Source organism: Amphiura filiformis, chromosome 13 (genome assembly GCF_039555335.1).
Source record: "Amphiura filiformis chromosome 13, Afil_fr2py, whole genome shotgun sequence".
Lineage (NCBI taxonomy): Eukaryota > Metazoa > Echinodermata > Ophiuroidea > Amphilepidida > Amphiuridae > Amphiura > Amphiura filiformis.
Window position 1 is genome coordinate 15,780,843 of NC_092640.1, and position 15,531 is coordinate 15,796,373.

The 15,531-nt window shown below is 38.5% G+C and overlaps 1 protein-coding gene across 1 annotated transcript; it reads right to left on the reverse strand.

Moving 5' to 3' along the window:
- Positions 1 to 41: 41 nt before the first annotated feature.
- Positions 42 to 14,307, reverse strand: LOC140168047 (COP9 signalosome complex subunit 8-like). The gene is made up of 7 exons (XM_072191353.1): positions 14,234 to 14,307; positions 10,081 to 10,151; positions 9,112 to 9,160; positions 7,096 to 7,225; positions 6,055 to 6,162; positions 4,723 to 4,785; positions 42 to 3,122 (listed from the first exon to the last, which is right to left on the reverse strand). The coding sequence occupies exons 1-7, from the start codon at positions 14,291 to 14,293 to the stop codon at positions 3,043 to 3,045; spliced, it is 561 nt and encodes a 186-aa protein (XP_072047454.1). The 5' UTR covers positions 14,294 to 14,307; the 3' UTR covers positions 42 to 3,042.
- Positions 14,308 to 15,531: the final 1,224 nt, after the last annotated feature.

Sequence of the window (15,531 nt, forward strand, 5' to 3'; positions counted from 1 at the left end):
AATCAATTAATGCATCTGAAATAAAGATTTTAGACGGAGCATTGTAAAGTTCTTAGTACATTGTTTTATTGTAATTTATGCCAATGAGAATATTCTGCAGTAACTTTTTTTCGTCAGAGGATTTTATTTCTTATATTTAAAACATTAATTGTGCCGCATGAGAAAGGTTTTTAACACAAGTCAACACATACATAAATGACAGCCAGAGAAAAAATTTCACTGACTATCCAGGATTTGAACCTGGGAACTTCGGATCACCGGACCGATGCTCTACCAACTGAGCTAATTATCTTAGACTTATTAGCTCAGTTGGTAGAGCATCGGTCCGGTGATCCGAAGGTCCAAGGTTCAAATCCTGGATAGTCAGTGAAATTTTTTCACTGGCTGTCATTTATGTATGTGTTGACTTGTGTTAAAAACCTTTCTCATATTTAATTTACCACATAGATTAAACTTTATTTCTCCGTCATTAATTGTGCCATCTTTCATGTGAGTACACTACCGGTAGAGTTACCACATACTGGACTGGTTAAAGGTCAAATTCAGTGCAAACTAAAGCATGTACCACTGTTACTACACGTAAATTCTGACTATAGGTATACTGCATACACACTTAGTACGTGAATGCAACAGGTATGTTTGAGCTTGGATAAGAATGACCTAATTTACCTATAGTAGTAATGACCCTTGGACAGCATGGAAGTAATATTCATACAGCTATAATTGCACGTCAACCAAGGTGGGGATACTGTATGTCTGGATTACTTCCATGCTCAGGGTAACCTCTTTGTAATTAAAGGTGGGTGGGATGGGTTTTGAATGTTTTTTTTTTGTTGCATTCTGCATTGAGGACTATTACTAAAACAACCCAAAACTGAGCGTTAAGTTAAATTGTGCTATTCCAGTTGAAATCCATACACACCCCTATGAAAGACATGACATTAATCTCCCACACAGGAGGTGTAGATTTTAAAATGAGTCACCCATTCAGGTAATCCTATACGAAATTCACACTCCCTATGTGGAAGATTAAGATCATGTCTTCCATATAGGGGTTGATGGATTTCAACTGGAATAGCACAAAGTGAGAAGCACTATGGGCCGCATAAGTAGACTACACTGCGCATGTATTTGTATGCTTCGTAGTGACGACTAAATAACTTACATTTCATATTGTGGCAGACTCATGAAAATATTCTCTTGCGACTTTGGTTATGCGCTATAGCGCGACTGGCTAGCGGCGCCCATGACCCCAACCCTGCCTACAAACTGACAGCACAATTCAAAAATCTGATAAAACCTACAGATTTATATTGGTGTAACACAAGAACTGTAACTTATTTCAAAAACGGCCTATTGCCATTTGGTCTAATACCAATTTGTCTAATTCCCGTTTAGTCTATATTCAATTGGTCTATTACCAGAAAGGCTAATTGCCACGTAGTCTAATAATCATATAGTCTAATGTCCATTTAGTCTAATATTGTTTGGTCTAATAACCGGTATGTCTACTAACCATATAGTCTAATAACCATTTGGTCTAATATTTCTTTAATAACCATTTGGTCTAATACCCATTTGGTCTAATAATCGTTAGGTCTAATACTCGTATGGTCTAATAACCAGTTAGTCTAATGCCATTTCGTCTATTTATTAATAAACTAAATGCTTGTAAGACTAAATGGTTTGTAGACCAAATGAGTATTAGACCAAATGGCTATTAGACCTATTGGTTATAGACCAAATGGGTATTAGACTAAATGGTTGTTAGACTAAATGGATTTAGACTTATTGGTTATTAGACTAAATGGTCATCGGACAAAATGGTTATTGGGCCAAATCGGTAAAGGACCAAATGATTATTGGACGTAGTGGATATAGACCAAATGTGTTTAGACGAAATGGATGTAGACGAAATGGATATTAGACCAATTGGCATTAGACCAAATGGCAAATCCCCTTCAAAAACATGTTAGGTATAAAAGGTGTATAATTGTTAAGAATGATGACTTATTGTAGTACTTTTAAACTAATTCTACATTCCATGATAGTACTTGTCGTATGCTGGTGTGTGTGTGAAAAATCTATTTAATTAGATATTTATTGTTATTATACCTACTTAAATGTATGTCAAAAGTGATCCATGTCATAGTAACTTTATCAGCAATCATATTTGTGATATTATTAAAATCATTAAACTAAAGTACGTTTGATAGTCTCATGTTGTACATAACCTGTCTCCACAGACTACTACAGACCATGTATCAACAGTCAAAGTCCCAATGCATTGTATGCTGTGAATTCTTGCATATTCATCAGGGCTGATTGTTCGATCGTGCTGTGTGTAACAATCATGCCAGCATTGCGTGCCTTCGCGATTATGCGATAGCCCGGAAAAATATGCTGTAATTCCGTAGCAGTTTTGCCTGTCGCATTTCATGTAACAATCGGCCCTCATTATCGGGTGATGTTGAGTCTTTGACTGCTTGGACGTGGTCTGTTATCTTTTTCGTCCATGCCTGTCTCTCTTCCCCAGAATATTTTAATATGTTGTACCTGATGTACCAATATATTTACATGTCCTATAACATGGGACAAATACACCATTTTGGATAGGAAACGTCACTATTTTGCTGGTCTTCATTGTAATAATAAATACTGTTTTTTCTGCCAATACTAACGAAGTTTTCTGTAGACAGACACATTTTACATCAATATAAATATGACAGAACTGGTCAATTGGCACACCCGCTGTAGCAGAGAAGCCACTTCACTCGAAACGTCTAAAATTGGTGAAAAAAACCTAAAATATTGCATACATTTGAGTCAAAAAGTCCCAAAATAGACTGATAATAAACAAAAGTGCAGAAATTTGGACATTTGAAAAAGCCTGAATTTAGGCAAAAACCTGAAAAGTGGTATCTCTGCTCCAGTAAATGGCCTTGTACACAGAAATAATGACTAGGGGTTGGTACCCCATAATCCACTCTAGCAATGGCGTAGTAAACTGTTCTCTTTGTATCCATACATAATTCTATACAGTTAGTTTTCCAGGAATGCCACAAAGTCTGTGAGTTGTGAGATCTGTTGTTCGCTGGGTAATGGGGATTCATTCACAATTTCTGGAAAGAAAAAGACAATAAATAATTTAGATTAGAATTTGGATTGGATTTTATTCAAGCTGTAAAACATCAAATCAAGAGTTTGGATGCAAACACCGATATATCCATTTCCCTAAATTTGAGGCAAATATAACTGGTCGAATATTAAGGAAATAATTATGTACTACTTCCGATCATATTTTTCAAAAATTTACATAGGAATTTTTAATTAGGGTGTCAATTGTAAGCCAGCATTATACAGGTTGTATCAAAATGATTGGTACCCATCGATTTTGATGTTTATTGAAAAGCCGGTCTCTTCCAAATGCAACATTGGATACTCTTTAAATGTCCAAAATGTATAGTTTATGACTTGTTATACAATCAATCTACAACTTATTTTGTGTTGAATTTTGATATGTCAAACTCATCCATTATTAGTGAAAACTGATGGTACCAATCATTTTGATACACCTTGTGGCAGATAGATATTGGTGGCCTTGACTCAACAAGTTTAAAAATGACATTTACTCCCTTTGTGGAAGATATTTCCAAAATATTCCGCAGAAGGAATGTGGATAAGTCCAATCATTTATTTGTCATGTTGAAGCATAGTTACTCTATCTGATGAAGACATATTGATGAAGACATATTGATGACACAGTCAGCAGCACAAAGACATATCTCCATTAGCTTCCTTATGTGACCTGCTACCACGAAATAATCGTAAAGTCGCAAGTTGGTAGTTTTGAGATATCCAAGCTGATTGAGTTGATGCTCTTTGTTTGCTGTGCACCTGTACCAGTGCCCTAATACTTTGAACAGGTGCTTATAAAACAAAAAACACCAAAGCAGCAGCCAGGTTGCCTCGAAAATACCAACTTGCGACTTCACACTCATTTTGTGGTAGCAAGTAACATATTTGCCTCAGATATGTGTGAGTTCACATATACCGTATTAGTTCCAATAAGCGCCCATGCCCCAATAAGCGCCCACCCATAATAATTGCCCTCTTGGGCCACTCAAATTCCCTGTTTCCCTGTCTGGAAAAATGGATTTTGATTTCTCCGAGCGACTGGGAACCCTGCTTGATATACAACCCCAAGGGGTTAGACTTATATAGTCTTGAACAGCCCCTGTGTAATGCTATGGTAAATCCATCCACCATATTGGAGTGGGCTATTCCAGATGAAATCCATACCCCCCTATGGAAAACATGATCTTAATCTTCCACACAGGGGGTGTGAATTCAAATGGTGTTACCTACAGTAGAAATTTCAATTGCATGAACACAGCCCAAGCCTGACATAGCGTGACAGCGTGTGCGATTGTAAGTGCATAATAGTGAATCCAACCATGCCAACTCACTTGTGACTGGTTAGTATTGTATCCATGGTCGTGCGTTCGTGTTGTAGTTTGAAATCTGCGATATTCGATGGCGGTAGGATCGCAAACAGCTGTTGAAAGCTGTGTTCATTCAATTGAAATTTCTACAGTAAATGGATGACTACATTTGAAATCTACAACCCCCTGTGTGGTAGATTAAGGTCATGTCTTCCATAGGGGGTGTATGGATTTCAACTGCAATAGCCCAATCCCACAATTAGCCATTATTTCTTACCTTCTTGCTTAGGATGAATCATTTTATTATCAGCATTATATGTCCAGCCTTCTTCTACTACCGCTATATAGGATTCAAACAGAGAAAAGTTGTATTAGGCTCATAATATATACAGTAGTGATGCAGTGATAATAAAGTTAAGGGATCAAATCAAGACTCGACAGCAGGTTGCCCGCCAGTTACGGACGATATCATCCAGTCCGTCCTTGCAAGTAATACAATTTTTAAGTGGAGTGATTACAAGTGCTTTTTATTCAAATTTAGTGCAATTGGAAGAACTTGGACTAATCTTGGACTAATGACGTGAAGCTGGTTTCTAACCAAGGAATGTAAGGTGCAACGCACTTGGCATCAGATCAAGTGAGATGGCGTACTCTTGTGAAGACCACAGCAGCGCTACACAGCGCCACCTGACACAGAGAGAGAGAGAGAGAGAGGAAGAACTGATTTTCCTTCCCAGAGTTCTTCTTAATCAATGTAGCTACTTTTAGCTTTTTGTTTTAATAAAATATAAGCAGAGGCTTAGATTTGGCTCTTAAACTTTTGATTATATAGATGAGAACCTGCATAACAAGCTCAATCTGAGGCTATTTATGGACATGTTGATACTACGCTTTATACGTTTTATGTATTGCTATAGAGGGCCATACTTCAGGCTGTATGCATTGTATTGTACAAAAAGTTGCCTGGGTTCTGAACAGTAACCTCAGATCGTACACTGTCTAAGTACCTGGGTACCTTAGATGCCCATTATCTATGTTCAAAAACTAAGACTAAGAGCCCAAAATTTCAGACAAATTGAATTATGAAAGTTGGCATAAAAATAGTAATCAGCCACACATGTCTTCATACTTATACAGTAATGCTGGTTTCATACTTGCTTGCCACTTTGCGGTTCTGACAACGATTTTAATTCACTATGCAGTCATACCAGAAATGCTAGCGGTGACCAGCGATAAGCTGATATGTCAATCACTCCAACCCTTTGTCCCAGCGGTAAATCGTTTGAAGTTCATTTCAGTTCAACTCGAGAGTGGTGCTGCTCTGACGTACAAAAACAGAATACAGTTTTTGTCCAATAAGCACAGAGCGGCTTTTAGAGTCATGCCACTGCTGCCAGCTGGTCAGTGGCATACCGCTTGGTGACTGCCGCTTACAGAAAAATGTAAGCGGTGCGATGAGGCGTCAAGCTGCTCAGCATAAAGCATAGATTGAACACTCCTGCTGGGTAACTTAGCAACCTAGTACCCTGAGGTACTGATGAGGTTCAAATTGGAGATGGTGCTACCATGCATTGTGGGATGTAGTGACAACCTTCTTTAGTTCACTTACCATTGATAGCCTGCTCTAAAGGTAGTCCTACATAAGATGCTAACTCATCTGCTTCAATGGATGTGTATGCCCTGCTAATCAGCTTAAACACTCTCTGTCTAACATGTTCTGTAAAAACATACAAATTTATAGTGTAAAACATCTTGATTCTGCTAATATTTCAACTTTAAAATTCTCAAAGTAGGTTAACATTTGAAAAATGAAACTGTTTCAAGATCTTAAATTGGTAACGGTAAATTTTTCAAACATCAGTATTTTTATTGATTCTATAAATTGCAGGTTATTCCTTCATGTAATTTTACACGGAATTAGGGTTAGGGTTAAGGTTAGGTTTAGTTTAGGGTTAGGATTAGGGTTAGGATTAGGCTTAGGGTTAGGATTAGAGTTAGGGTTAGGATTAGAGTTAGGGTTAGGATTAGCTTACACAAAATAATTACATGAAGGATCGACCAAAATGCATGTTCATTGGTAGCATTACATTTGTTAACTGGGTATGATTGTTTCAAAATAAATTGATTAAAATAAATACATTTAGAGAAAGGAGTGGATTTCACTAACATTAACTGCAATTCAGGATGTATCATAACTCAAAGCACAAAGATATGATGTCTCTGCATATCCCTTTAAGGGGGTACTACACCCCTGCCCAATTTTGTGCCTATTTTTTCATTTTTCTCAAAAATTATTGTGTATTGGGGACAAGTAAGATATGTTTATTATAGTGGCAAGGACTACAACTACTGCACTGGAAATTTTATTTCAGCACAGACAACAGTTGTGGAGTTAGTCAAAATTGAGGGAAAACCAATATTTGATCAATAAATCAATAACTATTTGCTTTGAGTTGCTGAATTTTCAGTACAGCAGTTGTAGTCCTTGCCCCTATAATATACATATCTTACTTGCCACCAATGTGCTATAATTTTTGAGTAAAATGCAAAAATAAGCACAAAATTGGCCAGGGGTGTAGTACCCCCTTAACTCAGGTACAATGGGTTAATAAAAAAGCCTTTGTATTATAATGTCTCATTACAAACATACCTAATAACGAATCCATCATAGGCTTGACAGGCTCAGACCAGTCTTTCTTCATTGCACTGTATGTTGCTGGAAAATCTCTATGCCACATTTGTTGGCCAACAGCCCAGATATGACCCAGCTCAGGATTGGCCTACAATACACAGAAAACAAGATGATAATAAATGAGAACTAATAACATCTATGGTAAAATCTTCTTCACATTACTGGTTCTATAACATCGATCAGGATTGGTCTATAAAAACATGATGAACATACAAAAAGAACTACAGCATAATTTTTGCAAAGATCTTTCGCACTGCCCGATTTGGCGCAGTTTATGGCGTAAAACATGAAGTTGGGTTCTGATTACAGAATTGTAATCACATCATTATCCCATCATTCGCCGATCCATCTGCATAGCATCGTGTGACGCAGGGCGTGATTTTACCAATTGTCCGGCCAGTGCAATAGGTCTTTGTAATTCAGTGTAACTGTAGAACCTATGCCCTCGGGAGGCTGCCCAACAGTGTTTGAAATATGCCTCAAAAAGTTACAGGCCAGCCGGGCTTGACCTTAAAAAGTTACCGGCCAACCGGGCCGGCAACTAGATGCCAGTCAGAAAAGTTACCGGCCAGGCCAAAAAGTTACAGGCCAATGGTCGGCTGACCGGCCCTATTTCGAACGCTGCTGCCCAACCCTGTGCCAATCAAATGAAAAAGCCAAAAGTGCTTCTGCATTTGCTATTTCATGCATGGAACAGTTGGTGCAAAGTGATCATTAGGCTACAAAAATGTATTCCAGTTGAAATCCATACACCCCTATGGAAGATTGTTAAGATATGATCTTAATTGCCCACACAGGGTATAGATTTCAAATGGCTTCACTCATTTAGGTAACCCCATGAAAATTAAGGTCATGTCTTCCATAGGGAGTGTATGGATTTCAACTGGAATAGCACATTTTATTTTCACACCACTCATGTCTGGCAATTTTGTCAGGTGCACAGGCCTCAAAATTCACATTTTTAAGGGAATTCATTTCAAGGCCAGTGAGCGAAGGGCACAAAGGCCATTATGTGTTGAAGAATGCTTTGACATTGAGGGCACCAAGGCCAAGTCTATGTAAATTTCGAGGCCTGCAGGTGGGTTTATCTCAGTTCAAGGGTGAAAATAAGAGAGCTTGAACCAGAGGCCACTTTGGCAAAAAAGTAGCCCCTGGTTTATCAAGATTGGGAGGAAACAGGGGGCAATTTCCAATTACCAAGGGCCAATAAAAATAAAGATGTGCTGAATGAGTTAAATAAGCACTAGTTGCTTTGAATTTAGATATTCTTGGTTCACTATCCAGGGGCCAGTTTTGTGAGAAAAGTGTCCCCTGGTCAACTACAATTGAGGTGGAACCAGGGGCCATTTCAGAGGTTCTGGGGGCCAAATGGCTCCCGTCTCCCACTTAATTTCACCCTTGTCTCAGTTGCAATTATTGTGCCACCTTTTTGTTAGAAACAGTCACATTCATGCCAAGTTGATCTTTACATTCTCTACATCAATTATTTTTGTTATTTAAGTTTGCTTTGTTGCTTTATTTTTCTCAAATAATGGGTGTGAGTCATGGGTAATCACCAAGGACATGGAAAACAAGATCAATGCATTTGCAACATTTCCACCTCTTGCTACAGAGTCATGTTAAAGTCAAGTGTGTGGATCGGATTCCAAATGAAACCATCTACAATCTGACCAACACCACTCCACTGGTTGCCAGAGTCAAGATTCATCAACTCAAATTTCTCGGCCATTCACTGTGTCTTGAAGACGACGAGCCTGTGAAAGAATATGCCCTTTATACTCCACCACATGGGAAGAGGAAACCGGGACGGCCACGCACACTGTACTAACAGTATGTCCAGCACCTCCTGGGAGATACTGATGGGATGCTGAAGCCAACCAAAATTGTTTCGCTTGCCCAAGATCACAATAGTTTGAGAAAGCTTGATGATGATGATGATCCAGTTACCTGTTTCCTTTTATGAATCAGACTTACCGTTTTCACTGGTTGTGGTATTCTTTTCCATAAGAACTTTGCATTATTTCTGGAAAGGAAAAAAGCAAAACAACTGAAAGTTTATTATGTTAAAACACACCTGACACTTCCGACACTGGCATTTGAAGTTGCTAAGTAGCAGTTTTTGATTGCTGGTGCCTACTTGAGGTAGCAAGCTGGCTAGCAAGTATGCAAGTGCAAGGTTGCCCAAAAATGTCACCCCCGAATCGCAGATCAAATAATCAAAAAGCCTCCAATTTTTCTTTTTTAAAACTATTGGTTTCTATGGGACAGAAAACTATTGTATGTTGTGGGAGACAATGTTGAAAAGTCGCCCAATTTTTTTCTTAACCATTGGTTATTATGGGACAGGAAATTGTCGAAAGTTAAGGTAAAATCTTCAAAAGTTGCCCAATTGGGGTACCTTTAGTGTTTACCAGCAAAGGAATCATCAATTCAAATGAAACACATACAGATGTGTACAGGATAACAGCTCTGCATCAAAAACATTATTTTATAGTATTATAATAGAGTCGTGTGTTACAGGTTGTTGTTTGTGTTGTCATTTATTTTTGTCTGCTTCATCACCAAAAATGTGTGGTTTATTTTCATATGACTATATTATGAAGTGCTCACCATTTAGGGTGTTAGAAAACAATTTCTAGCAATGACCCCCATGTTGTGATATTGGTTCCATTTCGATCACATATTTCATCAAGAGTCCACTATTTTGCTCTGGCAATTGTGAGTGACATACCCTGTTGAGTGGACGTTCAAATATTTCTGATCAGGTACCCAACAAACACTATTTTTGGAACAATTTCAAAAAGGCTAACAAAGGTTGCCACAAAATGTTTAAATATTGGGTTTATATAAAGGTTAAAAGTTGCCACAAAACGTTTTAAAAACATTGCTATAATTTGTTTTCTCCATCCTTGTGGGTGGTTGTCATTTGAAACAAATACTTACAGATCATTTTGAAGCAAATAAAGCGTAAGAAGTTTACTGTACATTTCTGGCGTAGCTACACCACCCGGTGCCTGAAACAGTGATATAAATACAGATGTATATTATTGTCACATCACTTATGATATACCGTAGTGTACATGAAATTCAATTGCAGTTTGGTGATCCTTTACCCTTCATGAAAATTCAAGTTTGGGATTTGGGAACTGAGGACTGATTTCCTGGCAAAAACAGGGGCTGAAATTATGACATGTTTTGAATCTAGAGAACTGAAATTGGTCCAAGAGACAAGTTGTAGAGCTATGATTTTTTTAAATTTTAATTTTGGCTAGAAAGCTACTGGCACTGTAACAATTTTAGGAGTTTTACTCAATTGGATTTGGAGCTAATGAACTGAAGCATGATCCCCAATTGTACTGGAAGTCTTTGGAACTGCCTTACTCAAGAACGCTAGCTTTGAAATTTGCACACAATAGTTACGCATTCCACGTTGGAGTCTGAAGATCTTATTAAGGTTGCCTATTTTGTAATAGTCTTTGAAGTGCAATGTGAATTTTGAGCAACACGCCAACAGTTTTGATGCAATCACTCATCGTGATTAGCTGTATTTACCCGACTTCTTAATATACATGGTGTCATGCTTCATCGATTTCTTCCTAGATTTTGACAGGTTCAGACTCTAACCAAGAATGAGAAGCTATCGGTGAGGAAAATTTGAACTGCAGGAGGGCTTGACCACCATACATGTATGATACCCATAATACTGCAGGCTAAAGTTTCATGTCAGTCCCCCCCCCCCCCCTCTGTATTCTGCTATATTGACTAATGCTGTCACTGTGTAATGTTACATATTTATTGATAATCATGTGCTCACGTGATGGTGATTGGCTGATTTAAGCAGATACGTCTACTCTTAGACTTAGCTTTTAATTTCACTCAGCGCGAGGAAAAAAAAGCTGGAATTGGAAAGCCCTATCTATCTACATTACATGTAAATCGCTAACTGTTAGGTCATGCGCGTCAATCAGGACAAGAGGGCTAATTATTCTCTGAAAGCAATTGTAGACTTCTGGAGTAAAACTTGTAAGGCACAAACAAATTGGGAGGCATATCAATTGTCATGCATGTGTCCATGATCATGATGTTGTGAGGTTAGCCTGAGGTACTCACACCTCCGTCACTATGATTTCCACTGACTTTTCCACTTCAAGGTCTGAGAATGAGATGTCTACCTTAGACCTTTCCACTTTATTCCAGAGTACACACAAAAAACACCAAAAATGACAATAGGTATGCCAGGTGAATTCAAATTTGCCATCAAACTGCATCATCTTATATATCAAATTAAAGCCCTTGAGTAAAGAAAGCCAAAACTGAAAACCTTTTTGTCATGGCACTTTCCGTAGCAAAGTTACTTGTCAAAGATTGACTTTCATCAAAAAGATTCAGCTAACAAAACAGCATTTCGGTGGTGTTTCTAGATCTTAGTCTCATGATGATAGCAGCTTTTCTATGTGGAACTGCTATCAAAATCCCTCTAAAATTCCATGTGCAAGTGTCTCATCAGGTCAAGTGAAGTATAGACAACATATTTATGTAGGTTTCCTTGACCTACCTGTTCTTTTAAATTTCTATGTAATATGTATTGTGTTCTAGGCGAATTTGGCCGACTAGGAAATGTGTTAATTAAGGTTTGCCTGGCATACCTAATGACAAGACTGTAGCTACCTGTGTTGTGACCATAATCGTCGCCGTGTTTTGAATTCTTCCTAAAATAGAGGCCGTCACGCAGTGTGACGTCATCACTGCGCCTTTTTTTAATCGTACCACGTTCATGGCCCCTATGGTGAGGAAGGAACAACTCGGGCCATGAAGTTTTGGGCTATAGGTGTCCCCGGAGGTGATGTCACAAGCCGTTGACCTCCGTTGACAACAACTCCGATTCAGAAGTCAAATTTGTAGTTTTCTGAGGTTTGTCCCATTTCAAATCGGCCAAAATACTACCATTTCTATAACTTCTCGACATGGGGCCTCAGGCCAACAACAAAAATAAAGACTCTCCTCTACATGTTCACGTGTTCAGCTTCACATAAAATGCAATTTTCGCCAAGTATTTAACCTTTATTTTACCGAAATCGGCCCAGAAATTAGCTCGATTCGAGGTCAAAACAAAATGTAAACAGAGTCTTCAACTAGTCGCACTGCTCCACGGTCTATTGTGGGTTGAAAAGCGTAAGTGTGGGCACTGTATCGTCATATAAAATAATTACCTGGATGGCTGGGGTGACCTATACATGCTAGTTCCAGTAACTGTAACTCAGTAATCTTTATTTAACATTATGACATTACCTGGGGTCCTTTTTCGCAAATAAGCTTATTCTGGCCATTACCACATGATTACCGGTTGCCGAAAACTAAAAATTCTTCTTTCTCTAAACCGCTTATAACTTAACGCTAATGTAGTCCAATATGTGATCTTCAGACACTCCGGCAAACTATCCGCATATGGATGTCTTGATATATATTCGCTTCAAATTGTATAATTTTATGTTTTTTTTCAGACTTTCCACATTTCGTTTTACACTATTTATATGGTGCGAATTTTTGTGACGTGATTGACGTCACTCCGACCAGGGTTGCCAAAACTTTTTAGCCCAAGTCGCGGCTAATAGCTGTGAAATGTCGCCCAATAGCCAAAAAATCGCTCAAAATTTTGAAGTGGATTTAGGGGGGGGCTCTACATGTACATCCCTTTTATTTTGAAATTTTTATATAATTTATACAGCCAAGGTTTAATTCAACTTTTATCCAAAGCACTCATTACTGTCACCCACCGCTTGGAGGTAGATATAGGACTTTGAGAGCATTATTACATAAATATTGGTACTATTGTAGAATCGCGTCCATGCTGTTCTGGCACAGCCCAAGGTGTAAGTTTGTAAACACGCCACACATGTTGACAAATTTGACCTTTAACCTCCCTCCTCTCGACAGGGGTAGCGATAGGTTGCTTTTTGGGGTCCCGGACCCACCAAAATAGAGTTCGGACCCCCTGTTTTTAAATTTTCTGCAAGTTCAGGGGTCCCTGCAGACTCCCAGTTTTTCAACCTAGCGCTATTGCAGACAAACTATTTATGCTGCATTTGTGCAACTCGGACTCACCAAACTCTACTTTCTACTTAGAATATAACGGGACCAAAGAGTGCTCCTGAAATAATTGCTTTTACAAGAAAATGAAGAATGCAGTGAAGTGTTAACAACAGCGTTGGAAAGCTTGTAGTTTAGAGGTAAATATTACTAGACATGATGTAGGTGTTGATTTTTTATATATCATATTTTATGGGCCGATGAAGAAGGCAAATTTAACGGACGCCAATCTACCGCAGCATGTCGAAGGGCCCAGTAAATGTCAGTATGTTGAAGGATAGGACCGAAGACATGCAGGCAGGTCTACTATACATGCTAAATGAGGTAAGCTTACATGTCATGGTCATGTATTTTAATAGTTCACCACGTAAACTTGTATGGCTCAAAATTCGGACCGCTCGCCATTAAGTTTACTACTGTCTGTGTTTTGAAAGTTGTTGACGTTTTAATGATCCCCGATTCCCAGTCGATTATTTTAGCTGTACGTCATGTCACGTGCATGACGCAAGTGGGTACCAGCCAAACTTCAGAAAAAAAAATCACGATCGCCGATAACGATGTGATGTGGGACTTACATAGGATTACACAGAGATATTTCTTGCCAAAATTTGACAATTTCTAGGTAGCTTGGCCCTACTTTGTCTGCGTTATATGAAAAAGGACAGTCTTATAAGTAAATGTGCAACGCTTTTGATGTTTTGATGTTTTGGGAGACTGGGAGGGATCAGAACAAAAAAATTATGGAGCCTATTCTTGACTGTGTAATATTCCTTCACCACATTGCCGTACGGAGAAAGTCTTATACGATGGACAGATAGTATCAGTTTGTGAATGAGGACATCGTATAAGTTCTAGTATTTTAATTTTAAGCTTACTGAAATACCTTGATATTGTTGTCATTTTCATCATCTTCTACTCATATTTTACCAAATTCTTCAAACTGTATGTATACAACAAACTCTTATGAAATCATTGTGTTTGCTATACTTATATCTAAAGCTTTAAATACCTCTAATTCCTGCTGTTCGCACTGTTGTGTCAATTTTTCAACTTCCAAGGAGGCCGCCATTTTGTTTTTGTGAAGGAAATCTCTCTGTTGAATAGGAGCACCTCAATATTGGGCTATTTCAGAAATGCAGAAAATTATTGTGCACGTTTAATACTTTTTAATCAGAGAAATGACTGGATTTCCCCGGGGGGGGTCCAAGTTTGCTTTCTGAAAGCGACTGACAATGTAAATGGAAAAGGCCGAATGAAAGATCATGGAATTGTCCAAAATAGACCAAATTAAGAATTTCCGATTTTGAAATATGTTTCTGCTGGTTTGTTTGTCTTTAATGCCTTGGGAAACTTTAAAGTCTGGATTTCCAATGAAAAAAGCATGTAAATCTTTATGTGGACTGTGCATCTATTTTCTGGAATAGCCCATTCAGGGGTGGTGCAATAATAATGTGTACACCGGGGTGGTGAATTATAGGGGGAGCAATTTCTTGCAGGCCAAAAGGGGGGGCAAGCATTTTTTGGCAGGTCGAAGGGGGTCGGGGTCAAGCAAATTTTGGAAGGTCGAAAGGGGGGCAAGCGATTTTTGGCACAATATTTTTTGTACCGTTTCTATACTATGTCCTAAAAAGGTGTAGAAAAACGTTAGGAACCAGTGGCGTAGATTTCTTTTTGACATGGGGGGGGAGGGGGAATGGGTTTGGAAAAAAATTCTTGAAGTATAGTGAATTCAGCACCTTTTGGCACAGAAATAAGGTTGTGGTACAAAAATTTTGCTATTTTGAAGCTAAACTGATGAAATATGGTGCAAAAGCGGAATAAATTTGTGTGACACGTGCGGAAATGTGCACTTTTGGGGCTAAAATGGGCAAATATGAGGTTAATTTGGTCAGAAACCCATGTTCAGGCATCAACATGTGGGATGATTGTATGGAGCATCCTATTGTAATTTTAATTTTAATTTTTAACCTGAATTTTCATCATCATCATCATCTGTATGAGTCGACTGAGCCGGTTCATCACACCACCAGATATAGGCCTACCACCTCATATTTTGAGCATCATCATCATCATCATCTGAAAATCATCATCTGAGACTGAGTTCCCGGAGGCTCATCCAGGCCCATAGCCAGCTTTTTAAAGCTTTTTTGATCAAAAAAGGGCCAAATTTGTGGAAGAAAGTCCACTTTTCACAAAATTGCCCCCCCCCCCACTTGGTAAAAATCCACTTTTTCAAAATTGTGACCCATCACATCGAAACACGGCAGTTGTCGTCAAAAATGAACTTGTATGTTTCTTTACCAGACT